Source organism: Leucopleurus acutus (genome assembly GCF_964270905.1).
Source record: "Leucopleurus acutus genome assembly, chromosome: 16".
NCBI lineage: Eukaryota > Metazoa > Chordata > Mammalia > Artiodactyla > Delphinidae > Leucopleurus > Leucopleurus acutus.
In genome coordinates, this window is record NC_139158.1 from 38,156,102 (window position 1) to 38,182,982 (window position 26,881).

At 46.0% G+C, this 26,881-nt stretch overlaps 1 protein-coding gene across 1 annotated transcript in view; it reads left to right on the forward strand.

Annotated features, from left to right (window-relative positions):
- LOC309973495 (lipase maturation factor 1-like) overlaps positions 1-24,897 on the forward strand; it is a gene marked incomplete at its 3' end in the record, with an annotated part of 28,413 nt that extends 3,516 nt beyond the window's left edge. Inside the window, exons 2-3 of the mRNA XM_082857790.1 lie at positions 17,637-17,946; positions 24,774-24,897. Of these exons, the coding sequence (XP_082713916.1) occupies positions 17,637-17,946; positions 24,774-24,897 (434 nt within the window). The remainder of the gene's footprint in view (positions 1-17,636; positions 17,947-24,773) is intronic.
- Between the last annotated feature and the right edge of the window lie 1,984 nt (positions 24,898-26,881).

Consider the following 26,881-nt stretch of genomic DNA (forward strand, 5'->3'; position numbering starts at 1 on the left):
CCTTGGAGTCCCCGGGATAATATATCTTTTAAAATCCTACTTCAAAAAGATCTCACAACTAGTTTCAGCCCAACTCTGATTCCTGGCTTTGCCAGCTTACGGTACTGTCCTTTTGGTTCAGATTTGCTGTGCAGTGTCATGCTTGAGTCTTTCCTTGTTTACTTTACCTGTAGTAGAGTTTATTAGGTCTTTCCTCCCAGCTGCCAGTCACTGTTAGAGCGTCTGAGGTGAACCTAGACTGCACCCTCTAACAGCGGCAGCTTGTCTCACTCATGGTCAAGAGGTCTCACCTGGGGTCTGGTAACTTAGCCTTGCGGCCAGTCAGCGCCCAGGCCCAGCACTGGCGCAGCCCAGCAGAACCACACACACCTGCATTTGCTGAACTCTTAGGTGTTCTTTGGAAATTTTGAGGAAGAAAATGGAACCAAAAGAGTACTCGAATCTTGCTTCATTTTCTGTTGTTCTGAGCTTTCAGCGCTTCCAAGATTCATGGGAAGTTAGTTCTTCCCTCCAGGCCCCTTGATTGCTAATGAAATGCTCTGCTTGGTTTCACAAGCTTCTCTGTAAAATGCTTCCAGTTTGTTTAAGAAATAAACCTGCCCTACGTCTGAGCTCTCTACAGCACACACCTTTAAAGAAAACCTTTAAAGAAAAAGTACTGGAGGTTATTTTTCTAAGGCCCGGAATTTAGCCACAGTCCATAAAACCACCCATCGGAGAGTGACATTTCGGAGATGATTCTGTTTTAATTTTATAGCACTTTATCTGAAAGGGAGAGAAAACTAAATTTTTTCTTTTTGATTTTTTAAAGAAAATATTTACAGACATCCTTGATAATGCATATTAGGTGACCTGGTAACCTCTCCTAGGTCAGTCTGTGGGTTACCCCACCAGGGAGCAGCTGAGAGTCTCATGCCTGGGCCCTGTCTCCTTCCTTCCTAGAGCTGGTCAGGGGCTGTCTCCTTTCCTAGAGCTGTGGGGCGGGGGGTGGGGGGGGGTGTCGCCTTCCTTCCTAGAGCTGGGCAGAGGGCTGACTCTTTCCTAGAGCAGAGTGGGGGCTGACTGAGCCTTTCTAAGGTTGGTTGTTTGGTTTAGCTTTGAGATCCTATGATTTTTTGAAAACTTTTTTCTTTATTTAGCCATTTCTATAACAGGAGTGAAAAATGAATAGGTTCTTTTCATCTGAAATTTAAATCCATTCTATTTTCATTTTTTCCTGTAAGGTAGGAAGTTTCCTATGATGCTTGCCTTAGATTTACTTTTTTTTTTTAGTTAAGATGGTATGTTTTATGCTTTCTGTATTTTACCACAATTTAAAACTTTAAATTTTTTTAAATTAAAAATTGAAAATATCGTAAATGGATGTTGAACTTTGTCAAAAGTTCTTTCTCCATCTGTTGAGATGATCATATGGTTTTTATTCTTCGATTTGTTAATGTGGCATATCACATTGATTGATTTGCATATATTGAAGAATCCTTGCCTCCCTGGGATGAATCCCACTTGATCAGGGTGTATGATCCTTTTAATGTGTTGTTGGTAGATTTACTTTTTAACTAGTGAGACCAAATTTCGTTTTTCTTTCATGGCATTGGAGTGTGGTTGTGGGGAGGGAGGATGTCTAGCTGTTCAGCCATTGCTAATTAGGTCCCCACGTAGTCTGAGTCGGGAGAGACAGGCTCCACCTGGGTGCGTGTGTGTGGATGTGCACACACACGGCCAGGGCTGGGTGGGCACCACTGTGGGGGTGGCCTCCATGTTACCAGGAAAGTCGGTGGCATAGGGACTTGGGCAGCTTTTGCCCAGTGATGGAGGCATCAGGGGGGGTGCGAGGAGAAGACCAGGGGAGCCCTCCCTGCTGACCCTCTGGTGTCCAGTGTTCTGTCTTTATTCCTGACATCCTGGACGTCTGCTGTCATGGGGGGGATCAGGTCTCAATTTTCTTCCTGCAGTTACAGTGAGCCGCACGTAGTATTCAAGAAACATTTGCCTTTAAAAACAAAACAAAACAAAACTATTAACCAAACTCCAGACCTTATTGGTTTTCCACCAGCACCCCTTCCCATCCGGTGTCCCTGCACTGCGTTAGCCGTCATGGCTCCTCTGTCCCCTCTGGTCTGCAGCAGTCTCTGGACTTCCCTGCCTCTTCATGACCTTGACAGTTTTGAGCATGTCTGGTCATGTGTTTGGTAGAATGTCCCTCAAATTGGGCTTGTCTAATGTCTTCTCGTGACTGGACAGGTTGTGGGGAGAATCTCACAGAGGAGAGGCACCCTTCGCATCTCGGGTGATACTGACCTGGATCACCTGGTTGGGGTGTGTCTGCCAGGTGTCTCCTCTGTCAAGTTCTCCTTTTTCCGTCCGTCATGGGGTCCAGTCCATGCTCCAGGGACCCCCCGAGGTGGTATCTCCACATGTTATTTGGATATCCTCTGTAATGAATTTATTTGGCAATTGTCATATTTGTTTACACTGTGGGTTGTGGTCCAGCAGTGTTACTCGTGGTATCAAATTGTCCGGCTCTGGTCAGTGGTGGTTCTTCCCAGTTGTCTCCCGTATCCCTGTGACATGCCTCCATTCTTTATTTTTCGAGAGCTTCCTTACTTTGTGGTACTGCAGGATGCTGCAGGCTCCTCTCATTTCCCAGCCCTAAAACCAGCCATTTTCCAGGAGCCCTCGTTCCTTTTATTTGAGAGTGGTGTTAGGAACCCAGATCTGGGTGCTGTGCTGAGAGTGCCCATTGCTACTGGGGTGTCACTGCTTCCAGCCTCTCTTAGCAAACAGAGCTAGGTTACATATGTGGGTGTGCTCACTCACATATGGTCATTTCTCTGCATATCCATTTGAATGTATATTAGGGTAAACATGAATTCTCATTGGCATCTCCGATTCTCATCCAGTATGTGGGATGTGTGTTGGCCTTCCCTTTTTGCTTATCTGGAACCTCCTTCTCCACTAGTGAGAAATCTTGCCCCACCATCCCCCATGGTTTATTTGCTTAACCCCAATGCACATGCAAAGCAGTCTTAGAATTGTTCGCCTACCCCCAATTAGACTCCGGTGTTTCTATACAGTTACTTTTGTCTTTGTCCTTAGTTTTTACTCAGAACAATTTCCAAAGTTTCTTAGGCCAGCCCTCCCTCTTTCCTTGCATTCAGTGTGGACGAGTTATACATTTGTGATAGAGTTTGATTCATTTGTCACAGTCTGCATTCCATCCTGGCATCCCCTAACCTCCTGGCTAGGTTGTTTTGATAGTTTATATACATTAAAGTTCGTTTTTTATGATGTACAATTATGGGTTTTGACAAATGCGTAGTTATCAGTCACTCTAGTACTGTACCAGAATAGTTACATCTCTTGAAAATTCCCCTGTCCACGTAATCGGCTTCCCCCCCGCAGCCCCTGGCATGCTCTGGTATGTGTTCTGCCCCATGGTTTTGTCTTTTCCAGTGTGTCAGATGAATGGAATCCTACAGTGTGTAGCCTTTGGGTCTGGGTTCTTTTACTTAGTAAAATGTACTTGAGATCTTTCCATGCTGTTGAGTGAATCAACATTCCGTTGATACTCTCTCTGAATATCATACCGTTTTATGAACGCACCACAGTTTTTATCCATTCAAGCTCTGAGGGACATCTATGTTGTTTCCAGTTTTAGCAATTATGACCAAAGCTCCTGTAAACATTTGCATGCAGGCTTTTTTGTAAATGTAAGTTTTCAGTTCACTTGAGTGAACACGTAAGAGTGTAATTGCTGGGTCATATGGTAAATCTGTGTTTAACTTTATAAGAAACTGCCAAACTGTCCTCCAGAGTGACCGTACCAGTTTGCCTCCTACGAGCAATGAATGAGAGTTCCTCTTTTTCTGAATCCTCTGGAGCATTCGGTGTTTTTAGTTTTTTGGATTTTGGCTGTTACAATAGGTGTGTGGTGATACTGCATTGCGTTGGTTTTTTTTTTTTAAGTTTTTTAAAATATTTATTTAATTAATTTATTTTTGACTGCGTTGGGTCTTTATTGCTGCACGTGGGCTTTCTCTAGTTGCGGTGAGCGGGGGCTACTCTTCATTGCGGTACGCAGGCTTCTCATTGCGGTGGCTTCTCTTGTTGCAGAGCACCATGGGCTCTAGGCACGTGGGCTTCAGTAGTTGTGGCTCGCGGGCTCTAGAGCGCAGGCTCAGTAGTTGTGGCTCCCGGGCTTAGTTGCTCTGCAGCATGTGGGATCTTCCCGGACCAGGGCACTAACCCGTGTCCCCTGCATTGGCAGGCGGATTCTTAACCACAGCACCACAAGGGAAGCCCCTGCATTGTGGTTTTAATTGGCGTTTCCCCCCTAACAGATGATATTAAGCATCTTTTCATGTGCTCATTTGCCATCTGTGTATCTTCTTTGTGTGAAGCAGATGACTTTCAGTATCTGTTCAGATCTTTTGCCCTTTAAAAAACTGGGTTGTTTGTTTTCTTGTTGTTGAGTTTTAATGGTACTTTATTCTGGATGCAAGTCCTTTATCAGATATGTGATTTGCAGGTATTTTTCCCAGTCTATGGCTTGTCTTTTCGTTCTCTTAAAAATATCTTTTACAGGGTTTCCCTGGTGGCGCAGTGGTTGGGAGTCCGCCTGCCGATGCAGGGGACTCGGGTTCGTGCCCTGGTCCGGGAAGATCGCACATGCTGCGGAGCGGTTGGGCCCATGAGCCATGGCCGCTGGGCCTGCGCGTTCGAAGCCTGTGCTCCACAACGGGAGAGGCCACGACAGTGAGAGGCCCACGTAGAGCAAAAAAAAAAAAAAAAAAAAATCTTTTACAGAACAAAAGTTTTTCATTTGATAAAGTAGAATTTATCAGTGTTTTCTTTCATGGGTCATGCTTTGGGTGTTGTATCTAAAAACTCATTGCCAAACACAAGTCACATAGATTTTCTTCTATATTTTATTTTAGAAGTTCCATACTTTTATGTTTTACATTTAGGTCTCTGGTCCTTTTGAATAAATTTTTGTACAAAGTGTGAGTTATGTGTCAAGGTTCATTTTTTTTGCATATGATTTCTAGTTGTTCCAGCACCGCTTGTTGAAAATACTGTCTTTGTCTGTAATTGTCTTTGCACCCTTGTCAGAAATCAGTTGACTGTCTTTGTGTAGGTCTACTTCTGGACTCTCTAGTCTCCCATTGATTTATGTGTCTGTACTTTTGCTAATACCACACTGTCTTGATTACTGTAGCTTTGTAGTAAGTCTTGAAATTGGGTAAAATGAGTCCTCGAACTTTGTTCGTCATCGGAATTATTTTGGCTATCCTAGTTCCTTTGCTCTTACATATACATTTTAGAATCAGCTTGTCAATATCTATGGAAAAGCTTACCAGATGTTTTGATTGAGATTGCATTGACTCTATAGATCAAATTGGGGAGAACCGACCTCTTAATAATGCTGGCTCTTCTTCCAGTTCATGAACACAATGAATCTTTCCATTTATTTTGATCTTCTTTGATTTCTCTCATCATGTTTTGTAGTTTCCCATGTACGGATTCTGCATATATTTTGTTAGTTTTTTATCTAGGCACTTTTTTTTTTTTTTTGCGGTATGCGGACCTCTCACTGGTGTGGCCTCTCCCACTGCGGAGCACAGGCTCCGGACGCGCAGGCCCAGCAGCCATGGCTCACGGGCCCAGCCGCTCCGCGGCATGTGGGATCTTCCCGGACCGGGGCACGAACCCGTGTCCCCTGCATCGGCAGGCAGACTCTCAACCACTGCGCCACCAAGGAAGCCCTAGGCACTTTTTTTGGTGGCTATTGTAATATTTAAACATTCAGCTTACAGTTGTTCATTGCTGATATATAGGAATATAATTGACTTTTGTATATTGGTCTTGTATTCTGTGACCTTCTTAAACTCACTTATTAGTGCCATGAGGGCTTTTTTTTCTTCTTCTTTCTTTTTTGTCGATTCTTTGGGATTTTCTACATAGGCAGTCTATTAATAGAGATAGTTTCATTTCTTCCTTTCTAACCTATATACCTTTATTTCTTATACTTGCTTCATTGCACTAGCTAGGATTTCCTATACAGTGTTGAATATGAGTAATAAGAGAAGAGATAGTCTTGCTTTGTTCCAAATCTTCAGGGAAAAGTATTCAGTCATTAATCTTTAAGTATGATCTTGGCTGTAGGTTTTTCATAGTTACGTTTTATAGACTGGTGAAGTACCCTTCTATTCCTAATTTGCTGAAAGTTTTTTTACCATGAATGGATGAATTCTTTCATGTACTTTTTTGTGGGTCTGTTGATACTATCTTATGGTTTTCTGATTTAGTTTGTTAGTGTGGTGATTACATTGATTTTTTTAAAAATATTTATTTATTTATTTGTTTGGCTTCCTGGGTCTTAGTTGAGGCACTTGGGATGTTCCTTGCCGCGTGTGGGATATTTAGTTGCGGCATGCAGAATCTTTTAGTTGTGGCACGTGGGATCTTTTAGTTGCGGTGTGCAGGATCTTTACTTGTGGCATGTGAACTCTTAGTTGCGGCATGTGGGATCTAGTTCCCCGACCAGGGACAGAACCCAGGCCCCCTGCATTGGGAGTGCAGACTTAGCCATTGGACCACCAGGGGAGTCCCCGTGGATAGTTTTTTGTTTGTTTGTTTTGTTTTGTTTTGCGGTACGCGGGCTTCTCATTGTTGTGGCTTCTCCCGTTGCGGAGACAAGGCTCCGGACGCGCAGGCGCAGCGGCCATGGCTCACGGGCCCAACTGCTCCGCGGCATGTGGGATCTTCCAGGACCGGAGCACGAACCCGTGTCCCCTGCATCGGCAGGCGGACTCTCAACCACTGCGCCACCAGGGAAGCCCTTAAGTTATAAATAAAAGTAAAATAAGGTGTATATTATTTTTATTTTTTTTTACATCTTTATTGGGGTATAATTGCCTTACAATGGTGTGTTAGTTTTTGCTTTATAACAAAGTGAATCAGTTAATACATATACATATGTTCCCATATCTCTGCCCTCTTGTGTCTCCCTCCCTCCCACCCTCCCTATCCCACCCCTCTAGGTGGTCACAAAGCACCGAGCTGATCTCCCTGTGCTATGCGGCTGCTTCCCACTAGCTATCTGTTTTACGCTTGGTAGTGTATATATGTCCATGCCACTATCTCACTTTGTCACAGCTTACCCTTCCGCCTCCCCGTATCCTCAAGTCCATTCTCTAGTAGGTCTGTGTCTTTATTCCCGTCTTAACCCTAGGTTCTTCATGACATTTTTTTCTTAGATTCCATATATATGTGTTAGCATACAGTATTTGTCTTTCTCTTTCTGACTTACTTCACTCTGTATGACAGACTCTAGGTCCATCCGCCTCACTACAAATAACTCAATTTCATTTCTTTTTATGGCTGAGTAATATTCCATTGTATATATTGGCACATCTTCTTTATCCATTCATCCGATGATGGGCACTTAGGTTGTTTCCATCTCCGGGCTATTGTAAATAGAGCTGCAATGAATATTTTGGTACATGACTCTTTTTGAATTATGGTTTTCTCAGGGTATATGCCCAGTAGTGGGATTGCTGGGTCATATGGTAGTTTTATTTGTAGTTTTTTAAGGAACCTCCATACTGTTCTCCACAGTGGCTGTACCAATTCACATTCCCACCAGCAGTGCAAGAGTGATCCCTTTTCTCCACACCCTCTCCAGCATTTATTGTTTCTAGATTTTTTGATGATGGCCATTCTGACCGGTGTGAGATGATATCTCATTGTAGTTTTGATTTGCATTTCTCTAATGATTAAGGATGTTGAGCATTCTTTCATGTGTTTGTTGGCAATCTGTATATCTTCTTTGGAGAAATGTCTATTTAGGTCTTCGGCCCATTTTTGGATTGGGTTTTTTGTTTTTTTGATATTGAGCTGCATGAGCTACTTGTAAATTTTGGAGATTAACCCTTTCTCAGTTGCTTCATTTGCAAATATTTTCTTCCATTCTGAGGGTTGTCTTTTCATCTTGTTTATGGTTTCCTTTGCTGTGCAAAAGCTTTTAAGTTACATTAGGTCCCATTTGTTTATTTTTGTTTTTATTTCCATTTCTCTTGGAGGTGGGTCAAAAAGGATCTTGCTGTGATTTATGTCATAGAGTGTTCTGCCTATGTTTTCCTCTAAGAGTTTGATCGTCTCTGGCCTTACATTTAGGTCTTTAATCCATTTTGAGCTTATTTTTGTGTATGGTGTTAGGGAGTATTCTAATCTCATACTTCTACATGTACCTGTCCAGTTTTCCCAGCACCACTTATTGAAGAGGCTGTCCTTTCTCCACTGTACATTCCTGCCACCTTTATCAAAGATAAGGTGACCATATGTGCGTGGGTTTATCTCTGGGCTTTCTATCCTGTTCCATTGATCTGTCTTTCTGTTTTTGTGCCAGTACCATACTGTCTTGATTACTGTAGCTTTGTAGTATAGTCTGAAGTCAGGGAGCCTGATTCCTCCAGCTCCGTTTTTCGTTCTCAATATTGCTTTGGCAATTCGGGGTCTTTTGTGTTTCCATACAAATTGTGAAATTTTTTGTTCTGGTTCTGTGAAAAATGCCAGTGGTAGTTTGTTAGGGATTGCATTGAATCTGTAGATTGCTTTGGGTAGTAGAGTCATTTTCACAATGTTGATTCTTCCAATCCAAGAACATGGTATATCTATCTATTTGTATCATCTTTAATTTCTTTCATCAGTGTCTTATAATTTTCTGCATACAGGTCTTTTGTCTCCTTAGGTCGGTTTATTCCTAGATATTTTATTCTTTTTGTTGCGGTGGTAAATGGGAGTGTTTTCTTAATTTCACTTTCAGGTTTTTCATCATTAGGGTATAGGAATGCCAGAGATTTCTGTGCATTAATTTTGTAACCTGCTACTTTACCCAATTCATTGATTAGCTCTAGTAGTTTTCTGGTAGCTTCTTTAGGATTCTTTATGTATAGTATCATGTCATCTGCAAACAGTGACAGCTTTACTTCTTCTTTTCTGATTTGGATTCCTTTTATTTCCTTTTCTTCTCTGATTGCTGTGGCTAAAACTTCCGAAACTATGTTGAATAAGAGTGGTGAGAGTGGGCAACCTTGTCTTGTTCCTGATCTTAGTGGAAATGGTGTCAGTTTTTCACCATTGAGGACGCTGTTGGCTGGGGGTTTGTCATATATGGCCTTTATTATGTTGAGGAAAGTTCCCTCTACGCCTACTTTCTGCAGGGTTTTTATCATAAATGGGTGTTGAATTTTGTTGAAAGCTTTCTCTGACATCTATTGAGATGATCGTATGGTTTTTCTCCTTCAGTTTGTTAATATGGTGTATCACGTTGATTGATTTGTGTATACTGAAGAATCCTTGCGTTCCTGGAATAAACCCCACTTGATCATGGTGTAGGATCCTTTTAATGTGCTGTTGGATTCTGTTTGCTAGTATTTTGTTGAGGATTTTTGCATCTATGTTCATCAGTGATATTGGCCTGTAGTTTTCTTTCTTTGTGACATCCTTGTCTGGTTTTGGTATCAGGGTGATGGTGGCCTCGTAGAATGAGTTTGGGAGAGTTCCTCCCTCTGCTATATTTTGGAAGAGTTTGAGAAGGATAGGTGTTAGCTCTTCTCTAAATGTTTGATAGAATTCGCCTGTGAAGCCATCTGGTCCTGGGCTTTTGTTTGTTGGAAGATTTTTTTTTTTAACATCTTTATTGGGGTATAATTGCTTTACAATGGTGTGTTAGTTTCTGCTTTATAACAAAGTGAATCAGTTATACATATGTTCCCATATCTCTTCCCTCTTGCGTCTCCCTCCCTCCCACCCTCCCTATCCCACCCCTCCAGGCGGTCACAAAGCACCGAGCTGATATCCGTGTGCCATGCGGCTGCTTCCCACTAGCTGTCTACCTTACGTTTGGTAGTGTGTATATGTCCATGACTCTTTTTCGCCCTGTCACAGCTCACCCTTCCCCCTCCCCATATCCTCAAGTCCGTTCTCCAGTAGGTCTGTGTCTTTATTCCTGTCTTACCCTTGGGTTCTTCATGACATTTTTTTTTCTTCTTAAATTCCATATATATGTGTTAGCATACGGTATTTGTCTTTTTCTTTCTGACTTACTTCACTCTGTATGACAGACTCTAGGTCTATCCACCTCATTACAAATAGCTCAATTTCGTTTCTTTTTATGGCTGAGTAATATTCCATTGTATATATGTGCCACATCTTCTTTATCCATTCATCCGATGATGGGCACTTAGGTTGTTTCCATCTCCGGGCTATTGTAAATAGAGCTGCAATGAACATTTTGGTACATGACTCTTTTTGGATTTTGGTTTTCTCAGGGTATATGCCCAGTAGTGGGATTGCTGGGTCATGTGGTAGTTCTATTTGTAGTTTTTTAAGGAACCTCCATACTGTTCTCCATAGTGGCTGAACCAATTCACAGTCCCACCAGCAGTGCAAGGGTGTTCCCTTTTCTCCACACCCTCTCCAGCATTTATTGTTTCTAGATTTTTTGATGATGGCCATTCTGACTGGTGTGAGATGATATCTCATTGTAGTTCTGATTTGCATTTCTCTAATGATTAATGATGTTGAGCATCCTTTCATGTGTTTGTTGGCAGTCTGTATATCTTCTTTGGAGAAATGTCTATTTAGATCTTCTGCCCATTTTTGGATTGGGTTGTTTGTTTTTTTGTTATTGAGCTGCGTGAGCTGCTTGTAAATTCTGGAGATTAATCCTTTGTCAGTTGCTTCATTTGCAAATATTTTCTCCCATTCTGAGGGTTGTCTTTTGGTCTTGTTTATGGTTTCCTTTGCTGTGCAAAAGCTTTGACGTTTCATTAGGTCCCATTTGTTTATTTTTGTTTTTATTTCCATTACTCTAGGAGGTTGGTCAGAAAGGATCTTGCTGTGATTTATGTCATAGAGTGTTCTGCCTATGTTTTCCTCTAAGAGTTTGATAGTTTCTGGCCTTACATTTTGGTCTTTAATCCATTTTGAGCTTATTTTTGTGTATGATGTTAGGGAGTGATCTAATCTCATACTTTTACATGTACCTGTCCAGTTTTCCCAGCACCACTTATTGAAGAGGCTGTCCTTTCTCCACTGTACATTCCTGCCACCTTTATCAAAGATAAGGTGACCATATGTGCGTGGGTTTATCTCTGGGCTTTCTATCCTGTTCCATTGATCTGTCTTTCTGTTTTTGTGCCAGTACCATACTGTCTTGATTACTGTAGCTTTGTAGTATAGTCTGAAGTCAGGGAGCCTGATTCCTCCAGCTCCTTTTTTCGTTCTCAAGATTGCTTTGGCTATTCGGGGTCTTTTGTGTTTCCATACAAATTGCGAAATTTTTTGTTCTAGTTCTGTGAAAAATGCCAGTGGTAGTTTGATAGGGATTGCATTGAATCTATAGATTGCTTTGAGTAGTAGCGTCATTTTCACAATGTTGATTCTTCCAATCCAAGAACATGGTATATCTCTCCATCTATTTGTATCATCTTTAATTTCTTTCATCAGTGTCTTATAATTTTCTGCATACAGGTCTTTTGCCTCCTTAGGTAGGTTTATTCCTAGATATTTTATTTCTTTTGTTGCAATGGTAAATGGGAGTGTCTTCTTGATTTCCATTTCAGATTTTTCATCATTAGTGTATAGGAATGCCAGAGATTTCTGTGCATTAATTTTGTATCCTGCTACTTTACCAAATTCATTGATTAGCTCTAGTAGTTTTCTGGTATCATCTTTAGGATTCTCTATGTATAGTATCATGTCATCTGCAAACAGTGACAGCTTTACTTCTTCTTTTCTGATTTGGATTCCTTTTATTTCCTTTTCTTCTCTGATTGCTGTGGCTAAAACTTCCAAAACTATGTTGAATAAGAGTGGTGAGAGTGGGCAACCTTGTCTTGTTCCTGATCTTAGTGGAAATGCTTTCAGTTTTTCACCATTGAGGATGATGTTGGCTGTGGGCTTGTCATATATGGCCTTTGTTATGTTGAGGTAAGTTCCCTGTCTGCCTACTTTCTGCAGGGTTTTTATCATAAATGGGTGTTGAATTTTGTCAAAAGCTTTCTCTGCATCTATTGAGATGATCATATGGTTTTTCTCCTTCAATTTGTTAATATAGTTTATCACATTGATAGATTGCGTATATTGAAGAATCCTTGCATTCCTGGTATAAACCCCACTTGATCATGGTGTATGATCCTTTTAATGTGCTGTTGGATTCTGTTTGCTAGTATTTTGTTGAGGATTTTTGCATCTGTGTTCATCTGTGATATTGGCCTGTAGTTTTCTTTCTTTGTGACATCCTTGTCTGGTTTTGGTATCAGGGTGATGGTGGCCTCGTAGAAGGAATTTGGGAGAGTTCCTCCCTCTGCTATATTTTGGAAGAGTTTGAGAAGGATAGGTGTTAGCTCTTCTCTAAATGTTTGATAGAATTCGCCTGTGAAGCCATCTGGTCCTGGGCTTTTGTTAGTTGGAAGATTTTTAATCACAGTTTCAATTTCAGTGCTTGTGATTGGTCTGTTCATATTTTCTATTTCTTCCTGATTCAGTCTTGGCAGGCTGTGCATTTCTAAGAATTTGTCCATTTCTTCCAGGTTGTCCATTTAATTGGCTTAGAGTTGCTTGTAGTAATCTCTCATGATCTTTTGTATTTCTGCATTATCAGTTGTTACTTCTCCCTTTTCATTTTTAAGTCTATTGATTTGAGTCTTCTCCCTTTTTTTCTTGATGAGTCTGGCTAATGGTTTATCAATTTTGTTTATCTTCTCAAAGAACCAGCTTTTAATTTTATTGATCTTTGCTATCATTTCCTTCATTTCTTTTTCATTTATTTCTGATCTGATCTTTATGATTTCTTTCCTTCTGCTAACTTCCGGGTTTTTTGTTCTTTCTCTAATTGCTTTAGGTGCAAGGTTAGGTTGTTTATTCGAGATGTTTCCTGTTTCTTAAGGTAGGATTGTATTGCTATAAACTTCCCTCTTAGAACTGCTTTTGCTGCATCCCATAGGTTTTGGGTCATCGTGTCGCCATTGTCATTTGTTTCTAGGTATTTTTTGATTTCCTCTTTGATTTCTTCAGTGATCACTTCATTATTAAGTAGTGTATTGTTTAGCCTCCATGTGTTTGTATTTTTTACAGATCTTTTCCTGTAATTGATATCTAGTCTCATAGCATTGTGGTCAGAAAAGATACTTGATACAATTTCAATTTTCTTAAATTTACCAAGGCTTGTTTTGTGACCCAAGATATGATCTGTCCTGGAGAATGTTCCATGAGCACTTGAGAAAAATGTGTATTCTGTTGTTTTTGGATGGAATGTCCTATAAATATCAATTAAGTCCATCTTGTTTAATGTATCATTTAAAGCTTGTGTTTCCTTATTTATTTTCATTTTGGATGATCTGTCCATTGGTGAAAGTGAGGTGTTAAAGTCTCCTACTATGAATGTGTTACTGTCGATTTCCTCTTTTATGGCTGTTAGTATTTGCCTTATGTATTGAGGTGCTCCTATGTTGGGTGCATAAATATTTACAATTGTTATATCTTCTTCTTGGATCGATCCCTTGATCATTATGTAGTGTCCTTCTTTGTCTCTTCTAATAGTCTTTATTTTAAAGTCTATTTTGTCTGATATGAGAATTGCTACTCCAGCTTTCTTTTGGTTTCCATTTGCATGGAATATTTTTTTCCATCCCCTCACTTTCAGTCTGTATGTGTCCCTAGGTCTGAACTGGGACTCTTGTAAACAGCATATATATGGGTCTTGTTTTTGTATCCATTCAGCCAGTCTGTGTCTTTTGGTGGGAGCATTTAATCCATTTACATTTAAGGTAATTATCGATATGTATGTTCCTATTCCCATTTTCTTAATTGTTTTGGGTTTGTTATTGTAGGTCTTTTCCTTCTCTTGTGTTTCTTGCCTAGAGAAGATCCTTTAGCATTTGTTGTAAAGCTGGTTTGGTGGTGCTGAACTCTCTCAGCTTTTGCTTGTCTGTAAAGGTTTTAATTTCTCCATCAAATCTGAATGAGATCCTTGCTGGGTAGAGTAATCTTGGTTGTAGGTTTTTCTCCTTCATCACTTTAAATATGACCTCCCACTCCCTTCTGGGTTGCAGAGTTTCTGCTGAAAGATCAGCTGTTAACCTTATGGGGATTCCCTTGTGTGTTATTTGTTGTTTTTCCCTTGCTGCTTTTAATATGTTTTCTTTGTATTTAATTTTTGACAGTTTGATTAGTATGTGTCTTGGCGTGTTTCTCCTTGGATTTATCCTGTATGGGACTTTCTGTGCTTCCTGGACTTGATTAACTATTTCCTTTCCCAATTTAGGGAAGTTTTCAACTATAATCTCTTCAAATATTTTCTCAGTCCCTTTCTTTTTCTCTTTTTCTTCTGGGACCCCCTATAATTCAAATGTTGGTGTGTTTAATGTTGTCCCAGAGGTCTCTGGGACTGTCCTCAGTTCTTTTCATTCTTTTTTCTTTATTCTGCTCTGCAGTAGTTATTTCCACTATTTTATCTTCCAGGTCACTTATCCGTTCTTCTGCCTCAGTTATTCTGCTATTGATCCCTTCTAGAGTATTTCTAATTTCAGTTATTGTGTTGTTCATCGTTGCTTGTTTCCTCTTTAGTTCTTCTAGGTCCTTGTTCAATGTTTCTTGCATTTTCTCTGTTCTATTTCCAAGATTTTGGATCATCTTTACTATCATTATTCTGAATTCTTTTTTAGGTAGACTGCCTATTTCCTCTTCATTTGTTAGGTCTGGTGGGTTTTTATCTTGCTCCTTCATCTGCTGTGTGTTTTTCTGTCTTCTCATTTTGCTTATCTTAATGTGTTTGGGGTCTCCTTTTTCCAGGCTGCAAGTTCGTAGTTCCCGTTGTTTTTGGTGTCTGTCCCCAGTGACTAAAGTTGGTTCAGTGGGTTGTGTAGGCTTCCTGGTGGAGGGGACTAGTGCCTGTGTTCTGGTGGATGAGGCTGGATCTTGTCTTTCTGGTGGGCAGGTCCACGTCTGGTGGTGTGTTTTGGGGTGTCTGTGGACTTATTATGATTTTAGGCAGCCTCTCTGCTAATGGGTGGGGTTGTGTTCCTGTCTTGCTAGTTGTTTGTCATAGGGTGTCCAGCACTGTAGCTTGCTGGTCGTTGAGTGAAGCTGGGCGTTGGTGTTGAGATGGAGATCTCTGGGAGATTTTTGCCATTTGATATTGCTGGGAGGTCTCTTGTGGACCAGTGTCCTGAAGTTGGCTCTCCCACCTCAGAGGCACAGCACTGACTCCTGGCTGCAGTACCAAGAGCCTTTCATCCACACGGCTCAGAATAGAAGGGAGAAAAAGTAGAAAGAAAGAGAGAGAGAGAGAGGGAGGGAGGGAGGGAGGGTGAGAGAGAGAGAGAGAGAGAGAGAGAAAGAAAGAAAAGAAGATAAAATGAAGTAAGATAAAATAAAGTTATTAAAATAAAAAATAATTATTAAGCAAAAAAAATTTTTTTAAGTAAAAAAAAAAAGAACGGATGGACAGAACCCTAGGACAAATGGTGAAAGGAAAACTATACAGACAAAATCTCACACAGAAGCATACACGTACACACTCACAAAAAGAGAAAAAAGGGAAAAAATAATAAGTCTTGCTCTCAAAGTCCACCTCCTCAATTTTGGATGATTTGTTGTCTATTTAGGTATTCCACCGATGCAGGGTACATCAAGTTGCTTGTGGAGCTTTAATCCGCTGCTCCTGAGGCTGCTGGGAGAAATTTCCCTTTCTCTTCTTTGTTCACATGGCTCCTGGGGCTCAGCTTTGGATTTGGCCCCGCCTCTGCGTGTATGTCGCCAGAGGGCGTCTGTTCTTCGCTCAGACAGGACGGGGTTAAAGGAGCTGCTGATTCCGGAGCCTTGGCTCACTCAGGCTCGGGGGAGGGAGGGGCATGGAGTGCGGGACGAGCCTGCGGCGGCATAGGCCAGCAGGACGTTGCACCAGCCTGAGGCGTGCCGTGTGTTCTCCTGGGGAAGTTGTCCCTGGATCCCGGCACCCTGGCAGCGGCGGGCTGCACAGGCTCCCCGGAAGGGAGGTGTGGATAGTGACCTGTGCTCGCACACAGGCTTCTTGGTGGCAGCAGCAGCAGCCTTAGCGTCTCATGACAAGCAGCCTTAGCGTCTCATGACAGTCCGCACTGTTAGCCGCGGCTCGCGCCCGTCTCTGGAGCTCCTTTAAGCAGCGCTCTTAATCCCCTCTCCTCGCGCGCCAGGAAACAAAGAGGGAAGAAAAAGTCTCTTGCCTCTTCGGCAGGTCCAGACTTTTCCCCGGACTCCTCCCGGCTAGCGGTGGTGCACTAACCCCTTCAGGCTGTGTTCACGCCGACAGTCCTCTCCCTGCCATCCCCTCAGCTCCCAGCCCCTGCCCGCCCCGGCGGGTGAGCAGACAAGCCTCTCGGGCTGGTGAGTGCCGGTCGGCACTGATCCTTTGTGCGGGAATCTCTCCGCTTTGCCCTCTGCACCCCTGTTGCTGTGCTCTCCTCCGCGGCTCCGAAGCTTCCCCCCTCCGCCACCCACAGTCTCCGCCCGCAAAGGGGCTTCCTAGTGTGTGGAAACCTTTCCTCCTTCCCACTGGTGCAGGTCCCATCCCTATTCTTTTGTTTCTGTTTATTCTTTTTTCTTTTGCCCTACCCAGGTACGTGGGGAGTTTCTTGCCTTTTGGGAGGTCTGAGGTCTTCTGCCAGCGTTCAGTGGGTGTTCTGTAGGAGTTGTTCCACGTGTAGATGTATTTCTGATGTATCTGTGGGGAGGAAGGTGATCTCCGCCCATGGATAGTTTTTTGAGGGTTGAACCAGCCTTGCATTTCTGAGATGAAGTTGGCTGGTTGTGATGTATTATCTTTATTTCTTCTTTTGTGAGTTTTGGTAGTTTGTGTCCTTCAACTAATTCTCCTATTTCATCTAAGTTGTCAAACTCAAGATCTTAGAGAGATGTGTAGTATTCCTGTATTATCTTTTTACACCTGTGGGATCTGTAGCAGTGTTCTGTTTTGATCCCTGATATTGGTGTCTTCTTTCCTTGGTTAATCTGACTAGAGTTCTAACAGTTACATTGATTTTATCGAAGAACCAACTTTTGGTTTTATTGATTTTCTCTGTGTTTTTCCCTGTTCTCAATTTCATTGATTTCACCTCTTTTTAAAAATGTCTTTTGTGATGCTTGTTTTATATATAATTTACTCTTTTTTCTGATTTCTTAAAGTAGAAGTTTAGATTTGAGGCCTTTCTATTTTCTAACATGAGTGTTTTACTGTAAATTTTCTTTAAGCAAAGTTCATTCTGGGATAGTTAACTAACCATTTTATGTAATCAGGCACATATTTTATATAAATGTGTGTCTATTTTATATACACGTATACGTTGTGTATAAGTAGATACAACACACATAGCTATGTATACATATACACATACATTATGACTTCTCCAGGTTGGATCTTCTAATATCTCCCCCAAGATTTTGTGAAATACCCTTGAGTCCACGCTTTGATTCCAAACCACTGGTCAGACTCTGCCTCATCTTCTTGCCTAGCCGAGGCCCTGCACGTCTGAAAAGTATCTACAGAGGGCTGTGTTCCTGTTCATGTTCCTTTTGTCTTCTTTTCCTTCCAGTTGTGGCATTCTTGGTGGCCTTCCATCAGAACAAGCAGCTGATTGGAGACAGGGGACTGCTGCCCTGCAGAGTGTACCTGAGGAGTGTGCAGCAGCATTTCCGTGGGCAAGTCAGCTGGGAGACCGTGAGCTATGCCCCCACCGTCCTCTGGCTGCTGGACTGGTCTCACATGGACTTCAACCTGGACGCGCTGGCTCTTCTCGGGCTGGGCATCTCCTCTTTCATCCTGGTCTCCGGCTGTGCCAATATGGTTCTCATGGCTGCTCTCTGGGTCCTCTACATGTCCCTGGTCAACGTGGGGCAGATCTGGTAAGAGGGAAGGATGGGGCACCTATAATGCAGGCACGTGGTAACTCAGGGTTCTAGGGGTGTTACCCCTCAGAGCCCAACGAGGCCTCCTAGTAACAGGAGCAAGCAAATGAGCTTACTTCTTACGTTAATTTGGAAAATGTCACCCTTTTAATTAGGCTGTGGTAGACCCTGCTGGTCGCATTCAACCAAAATCCGGGAGCTTCCTTATTTGGGTGTAATTGGGATTCTGTTAGGAGTGTCATGGCCACACCTGAGATAGCATTGCCAGCCTCTTGTGCTGGGGGGCCATGAGATGGAGGTGGAAGCTGCTGGGTGGGCTGCTGGGAGCACTCTGGTGGTGGGGCTTGATTTGGAGGCTTACTCCTCTGCTCCTGCTCCCACCTGCTCCTTCCTTGTTTGAGAGGAACTGGTGCCAGTGGTCACAGTTCAGGCCAGCCCTGCTGGGGGGAATAGGCTCCAGTGCCGGACAGGTCAGAGGCAGCATTGGGCTCCATGGAGGGAGAGTCACATGGGAACATGACGGAGGCATCAGTGCAGCGTGTGGCTTGGATAGGCTTGGAGGAAAATTGAGGGCCATGAAGTGCTGTGCCATGTTTGACAGTGGAGGAGGGGGTACCACTCTTCTTCAAGTTCTGGGCTCCGGCCCTGGGGAAGAATCACCTACCAGAGGAAGCACAGAGGACTCTGTAAGAGAAGGTGAAGCCTTGAGAGAAAGCTCTGGGGTCGGGGCGGGTGTCTGTGTAGACATGGAGGAAGTAGACAAGGGGGTGGTGTCTGCGTGGATGAGCAGGAAGTGGAGGAGGGGTGGTGTCTGTGTAGAGGAGCAGGAGGTTAAGCACCTGTGGGCCTCCTCCTGCCATGTTCCCACCAGAGCCTTTGTTTTCTGGGAGGAAAGGTTCATTCGGTGGCCTGACATTCTTGGCTGCTGGCCCAGGTCAAAGGGGCTGGCTAGGTCCTGGACCATGACATGAATGGGTTTTAACCCAGACGCCGGACTCCTTCAGTGTCACTCACTCAGCTCGTGAGCCATCAGAGGTCCCCTCCCAGCTCCTGTCGTCTGGCCCTGGTCCCCGAGCAAGTGTGAGTGACACTCAGTGTGTGAGCTGAAGACACCTCTCCCCATCCAGTCTACGGAAAAGAAGGCTGACATCTCAGTCACCCTGGCTCCCCTCCCTGCTCCCGGGGCCTTCATGTTGATATTGAACTATTGACCAGCTAACACCCTCGTAGTCAGAGCCAGAATTTATTCAGAGACTTTGGGAAACTTCAGTGCCCTGGTGTTGTGGCGTGGGCTGCGTGGATCAGAAGAAACAGTGATGGGCGTCGGCTACCAGGTTTTGCAGGGGTCACCAAGTGGGTGGCAACATCGTACTGTGGTGGTGCATCCTGTGTCCAGTTCCATACAGAAACTGTGTGGGTTCCTAGACAAATGATATTTACATCTGATTTATGGCATTTTCTTTTCTGAAGGCCCAAGCAGTGAGGGTAGAAATAGGGGCTGGCTCCCGGTAGGTGGAATGTGCCTCGTGCCCATCAGGCAGCTGTGAGGCGAGGGAAGCGTCCTTCATTCCTGTCTGCTTCTCCCCACCTGGGATTCACGGGTGCTGCCACCTCGGGCTGTCTGACCTCCTCGGCGGCCACAGGCATTCACTGCCCGCCTCTAGTCTTTCTGGTCAGTGGATGTTTACAGCACAAGAGGACTCTGGCTGGGGTTGTCTGTGATGTCTAAAAGGCTGCTGTTTCTTGGCACGTGTGATTTAGTGCATGTCAGAGGAGGGAGAATTCTGGGTACCTTTGCCCCGTTTTAACAGCTGGAGTTACAGAGAGGGGGAGCGCAATGCCTGGCTCCAGTGTCCTGCTCAGAGGATGCACCTGTCTGTAACACGGGGCTCGGGCCATACTGTACCTCACCCAGCAACCGGGAAAATTGTATCCACTGTCAGTTTGGGGTTTTTTTCTTTTTTTTTTTTTCTTTGCGGTACGCAGGCCTCTCACTGTTGTGGCCTCTCCCGTTGCGGAGCACAGGCTCCGGACGCGCAGGCTCAGTGGCCATGGCTCACGGGCCCAGCCGCTCCGCGGCATGTGGGATCTTCCCGGACCAGGACACAAACCCGTGTCCCCTGCATCGCAGGCAGACTCTCAACCACTGCGCCACCAGGGAAGCCCTCTTTTCTCTTTTAATTTATTTTTGGCTGCATTGGGTCTTCGTTGCTGCTTATGGGCTTTCTCTAGTGGTGGCGAGCAGGGGCTACTCTTTGTTGCAGTGCACGGGCTTCTCACTGCAGTGGCTTTAGGCATGCGGGCTTCAGCAGTTGCGGCACGTGGGCTCTAGGGTGCATGGGCTTCAGTGGTTGTGGCACGCGGGCTCTGTAGTTGTGGCTCACGGGCTCTAGAGCGCAGGCTCAGTAGTTATGGCGCATGGGCTTAGTTGCTCTGCGGCATGTGGAATCCTCCCAGACCAGGGATTGAACCTGTGTACCATGCGTCGGCAGGCAGATTCTTAACCACCGTGCCACCAGGGAAGTCCCTCCACTGTCAGTTTTGTTTTGTTTTGTTTTTTAATAAATTTGTTTATTTTATTTTTGGCTGTGTTGGGTCTTTGTTGCTGTGCGTGGGCTTTCTTTAGTTGCGGCAAGTGTGGGCTACTCTTTGTTGTGGTGCATGGGCTTCTCACTGCAGTGGCTTCTCTTGTTGTGGAGCACGAGCTCTAGGCGTGCGAGCTTCAGTAGTTGTGCTCGTGTGCTCTAGAGCGCAGGCTCATTAGTTGTGGTACACGGGCTTACTTGCTCGGCAGCATGTGGGATCTTCCCATACCAGGGCTCGAACCTGTGTCCCCTGCATTGGCATGCAGATTCTTAACCACCATGCCACCAGGGAAGCCTCTCCACTGTCAATTTTAAACAGTAATTTCTAGTCACATCTAGAATGTGTTGGTCAGGAAGATTTTTGAAAACTGGTCTGAGTACACATGGCCAAAAATAGAGTCTTGTATTTTTTCAGTGAAAAAGATGTTCTGCTCCCTTCCACTTGGATGTGTTTAAAAATGTGATTTGAATTAATTTAAGCTCACTCAAGGAAAATAAAATAAAACTGTTTTCTCAGAAATGACACATGAGGGCTTCCCTCATGGCGCAGTGGTTAAGAATCCACCTGCCAATTCAGAGGACATGGGTTCGAGCCCTGGTCTGGGAAGATCCCACATGCCGCGGAGCAGTTAAGCCCATGCGCCACAACTACTGAGCCTGCACTCTAGAGCCCACGAGCCACAACTACTGAAGCACACGCACCTAGAGCCTCTGCTCCACAACAAGAGAAGCCACTGCAATGAGAAGCCCGCGCACTGCAATGAAGAGTAGCCCCAACTCCCTGCAACTAGAGAAAGCCCGCATGCAGCAACAAAGACCCAACACAGCCAAAGATAAAATAAATTTATTTTAATAAAAAATGACACGAGATGTTTTAGGTGAAAAATGTAAAACAAAACAAAACAAAAACCTGTCAGTGGAAACCAGTGGATTATTTACCACATTCTTGATGCCGAAGATCTGTGTTCCCAGCGGAACTGCAGGCTGCTTGCTGTGGCCCACGTGTGGGGCCCCAGGCGAGGCTGGGCAGGCCACTCAATCTGGAAGGTGTCTCAGGTCACCTTGACTCGGGGCTCCTTAATGGATGATAGTTTCCAGGTTGTCAGAGTGATGCTGGAAACTTACTGGGAGAGTGAGGACCCCTTAAATGGAAATTAGGCTTTCCTTTTCTTGATGCCCCAGCATGAAAGTTAGACACACTCTGTTCTTTCACGTCCCATTTATTCTAAGTTGAGGGAGAAGGATATCTGTTTGGGGTGAGATCCTCAGATAATGGACACTGTTGATTGGATGTCTTTCAAGTGTCATCCAGCTGGTGGCCTGCAGTGGGGACAGGAAGCCCACATGGGGCAAGGAGACACCAGGCAGGTGCACGGGGCACATCTTGGCCGGCACCGAGGCCCCTGCCCTGGGGTCCCATGGTGGTGGCTCGGCGCCTGCCCAGTCTGGCTTGTATGCACTATGGCCACTGCTTCACTTGAAGCCTTGCTCACTTCCTTCTCTTAAGTGGGTGTCCCCTCTGCTCCTGCTGACCCCAACTGGCATCTGTGATGAAGTCCCAGCGTTGGAAATGAACGTCCTCAGCAGACATGGGATGCAGCATTGCTGCCAAGTGAGGCTGGTGGGGCCCCATGTCGATATCTTGGGCGGAGTCAGGCAGCCTTCCAGACAGCCTGCTCGTTCTGGGATCCTGGGATCGTGCCCGCCCTTCTCCCGCCCTCCTGACATGGTCCTAGTACATGCGTGGTGAGGCTAGCAGGAACCTGATGAATCCAATTCATGGCGGCAATGGTCAGAGATCTTCATTTTGGGGAGAGTGGCTTTAGTCATGCAGTTAGTGCTTTGTAGGGTGATGACCCAGGTCCTCAGACTCGGGAAGCGATACTTTCAGAGGAGCCAGAAAAGACTGGTGTTATCAACTGCTTGTCTAGTGGTGGCAGGAGGGAGAGCAGGATCACAGTGTTCCCACCTTGCAGCAGAAACAAGGGAACCAAGACAGGGCCAGCTGGGGTGGTCTGCCCCTGGGTGAGGGTCCAGCTCTCTGGGGTCCTCTCCTGGAGCTGCACCCTGGAGGCAGCGCAGTGCATGGGTAGGCTTGGGGCCAGCCATGGCCATGCTGAGACCCAGCCCTGGCCCCATAGACACCTGGGCTGTGTTGTTGGCTTAGCTGTGTCCCTAGCTCCACAAATCAGCATGTCCACACTCAGCCTGTCCCCCAGGTGGGATCCTGGGGAGATCTGGGACTTGTTTGTGAGTCTTCCTGCTTCCCCCATGTTTCACCAACCTCCACATCCTCCTGATTTCACCTGCAGGGTATCTCCGGAACCTTCCTCTGCTGCCAGCACCAGTGTGGCCCTGAGTCCATAGTGGCTGTCAGCTCTGCTCCTCACACGCCCTGTGGTTTCTCAGGGACACGTGCCAGCTTCCTCTGGGTTTCTGCTGTTCCAGGCCCGGCAGTTAGAAGGCGGTACTTTCACATGTGGGCAGATCTAAGGCGAGGACCACAACCGCCCTCCCCACCTGCCCCACCTCGTCTTGAAGAGCAGGGCAGGCATGGTTTTGGGTTTTCAGGCCTTGGAAGCTGGGCCCTGTTGCCTCTAGACCAGGGCTACTGTCAGGCTCCTTTCAGGGAATGGGAACAACTCCCACGGCCCGTAGGAGGGGGCCCCATAGGGTCAAGGTGCCACAGACTCACAAAGCGGGCCAGGTGGGTCGGAGCTACGGGGTGGGTGAGGGAGTCCTTGGACTTTGCTGGCCAGAGGGAGGAGAAGGAGGAGCAGATGCACTGCCGTCGTGGTGTTTCCTTAGGCTGTGGTTCTGTTCTGTCTGGGTTGGTTGAGAAACTCTGAGAGAGGGTGCAGCAGGCAGCAGGGGTGCACCTTCCTGATACCTGTCGTGTCTTCTGGACATGGGAAGGAGACGACGCCAGACGGTTCTTCAAGACAGGAAGTGAGGCAGAGGCTTGGCACCCAGGGGCTGGACATTTGGGGGCCTCCCTGAGGACAGTGCTGCCACCGAGAGCGGGCAGTAAGAAGCCCACCAGGCCAGCAGGTCCCTCAGGAGAGGTGCAAGGCCGGCCCGGGGGGCCCAGAGTTTCCAAGGACACAGGTTTGGCCGCGCCTCATGGCTTTGGGATCACACACCGCCCCCCAGAGTCTCAATCAAGCATGGCGGGAGTAGGTTGTGATTTAATGGTGCCCAGGGACTGGGTGACAGCAGGAGTCATAGTCGTCCCCGAAGGGCAGACAGCCAGGGCCAGCTCCGTGACACTCTTGGTTCCATGTCTGGGTTTCATAGAGGAGGTCTTGCTGGCAGAGGGCGCAGCTCTGGCAGGCGGGACGGGGTGGGGGGTGGCCAGGCGCTGGGTCTGCAGCAAGGAGCTTTGGGCCAGGCACATCAGATGCAGGGCGAGTCTGTCCTGTTCTGGCCAGAACTGAGTTCACCTCCCTTGGCCGTTGCCAGAGCCCCCGGGTGTTGCACTCACAGGAGGGGAGCTGGGCTGGCCTTGAGGTGACGGCCGTTCTGTGCGTTCTGTTTGCGGGGTTGGAGGCAGCTCTCCTGACAGGTGCAGATGTTGTTGCTGCCCAGCTACCTCGACTTTTCTTAATTTCACAGACTTCATTTTAGAAGAGTTTGAGACCTACTGAATTACTGCAGAAGCAGTGCGGAGTTCCTGTGTGTCCCACTCCCAGTTTCCCGTTATTATCCTCTACATTAGACGGTGCATTTGTCACACTTAACAAGCCAGTGTTGACACTATTGTTCATTCACCTCTTCTCAGTCCTTCCCATCCCGGGACCCCATCCAGGTCCCACAGAAATCTTGTTTGCCGCATCTCCTTGGGCCCCCTGGGCTGGGACGGTGGCTCAGACACCCCTGTTCTGGACGCCTGGACGGTGTTGAGGAGGACCGATCAGGGGTTTTGTAGAATGTCCCTCCGGCGGGATTTGTCTGATGTTTTTCTCATTGTTGTCGTGGTGATGGGTTTGAGAGGAAGACCAGAGGTAAAGTGCTGTTGTCGACACGTCGGATCAGGAGTCCCTGCCCTCAGCATGACCTGTCTGCGGACGTTGCCCTGACCTCTGGCCGAGGTCATGCCTATCAGGCGTCTCCACTGTCCCAAGTCTCCACCGTGTCCTCATTGGAGGTCATCACAGCACAGCCCACACATGGAGGGGGTGGTGGTGTCAGCCCCTCCTCGAGGGGGGCACACACAGTGACGTGGGCTCTTCCCCACAGGTCTCTCTGGCATCCCCGTGTTTACTCAGTCATTGGCCAAGTCGCCGTGGACTGGAGCATGTTTATTGGTGCCCTGGGTGCCCGTCCTCTTGCTCTAGGCATTGAAACATCTTGGGGTCAGTGACACTGAAGAGAGACAGAGCCAGAGCTCAGTGACTGTTGTTGCGTGAAATGCGAGTGACCTCACAGAAGACGGACCAGCCCAGTGCTGTCCTGCTCAAATGGCATCGGAAGCCCGAGTTGTCCCTTCTTCTCCAGTTTCTTCAGTTAGTATCAACTTTCCCAAAAAGTTGGATTTCTGGTTCTGTTATCTGTGCTTTGCTTTGACAGGAATCCTAAAGGGCTTCTTTGTTGCTCTTAAGGATGGCCGTGTGGCCGTCCTTTCCTCTTCCCACCTTCCCGGCCCCCACAAAGAAGAAAGGATTATCTCTAGAAACTTGGAGCGAGGTCGGGGGCTCCGGAGGTCCCTTCCTGCAGAGGAAGCCGCCTTGGCACTTTCCTCTGGCAGAAGGGACAGAGTATCAACTTCAAAGAGTGCCGGCAGCAGATGCCCGAGGGCTGCAGAGGTGCGGAGGGGACCCCTGCATAGCGGCCGCCTTCAGACTGTTGAGGATGAAAACTTTATTTTGGCCTTAAACGCAGTTGATGTCCACGGCTGCCCCTGCCCGTAGCCCCAGGTGCTTTTACGGGTGTAGATAGATTTGATGTGTAGAAATGAATTCCTGCTACGGTTTTGCAAGGTCCGGGCAGCAGCATGGTGCCATTTCTGCCGTGTGGCCATGCAGCAGGGCCCTGTCCCCTGGGGAAGCCCCATGTCCTTGTCAAAGGAGTGGCTCACCGCTGCCCACGGTCATCGGACACTGACACAGGCCTTCTCTGCTCTCTCAGACAGTGCCAAGATGTGGCGGGTCCCAAGACAGACTATGTTCCTGGACTGGGGGCGGGGTGGGGGCAGTCACCCATTGGCTGCATCGGTCGGGCCACTGCTTCACCCCCTCTGGCCTTTCTGTCCTGCCCTGCTTCTGTTCAGCCGTCTCCACGCAGCACTCACGGACACAGCTTGGAAGAACATGCTTTATCATGAATTCCCATCCACCTGCTTCCCGAGTGGGCCTTCGAGAAGCACTCTGTGCCAGGCAAGAAAGTGGGAGAATTCTACAAATTCACAGCTGCCCCTCCACAGCCAGGGGAGAGCAATCTAAAATATTTATCCAGGGCTTCCCTGGTGGCACAGTGGTTAAGAATCCGCCTGCCACTGCAGGGGACACGGGTTCGTGCCCTGGTCCGGGAAGATCACACATGCTGTGGAACAACTAAGCCCGTGCGCCACAACTACTGAGCCTGCACTCCAGAGCCCGCGAGCCACAACTCCTGAAGCCCAGGCACCTAGAGCCTGTGCTCTGCAACAAGAGAAGCCACCGCAATGAGAAGCCCGTGCACCACAACGAAGAGTAGCCCCTGCTCACCGCAACTAGAGAAAGCCCGTGCACAGCAACAAAGACCCAACACAGCCAAAAATAAATAAATAAAATAAATCTTTTCTAAAAATTTATAAAATAAAAATAAAATATTTATCCATGATGCCTTCTTACAAAGTGAAAAATCGCTGGGAACTGCTTTAGTTTTCTAATCAGAGGCTTTCTGTAAAACAGGAGCCTTGCATAGAGGTCGCTGGGGTAGCTCAAGGCCGAGGGCTGCAGACATGGGCGCGAGGAGGCCTGGCACACACACCCCTCCCTTCTTGGTTCTCTGCTTCCTTGCCGTGGAGATGAGTGGTCGGTGGGCTGTGGGCCACCTCTGACGGGGGAAGGCCTGTCACTAACAGACAGTTGGAGGTAAGGCATTAATACAGACCATTGGGGAGCAAAATCTGGAACTCTTAGACCAGGGAGGACTTGAGTTTCTTTAAAGAACAAAACAACAGACCATCCCCCAAAGTAGTTCCGTGGACAGCCATCTCTTCTAAAATAAGTTCCAGCTGTTAAAAATATAATAAAAGCTGTAAAAGTCTAATGAATACTTTTTAACTTTTCATGTAATTAGATATAACTGCCTATATTTAAAAATCTTATATCAAGCAGCCTTGAAATTTAAAATTCAAAACAGGT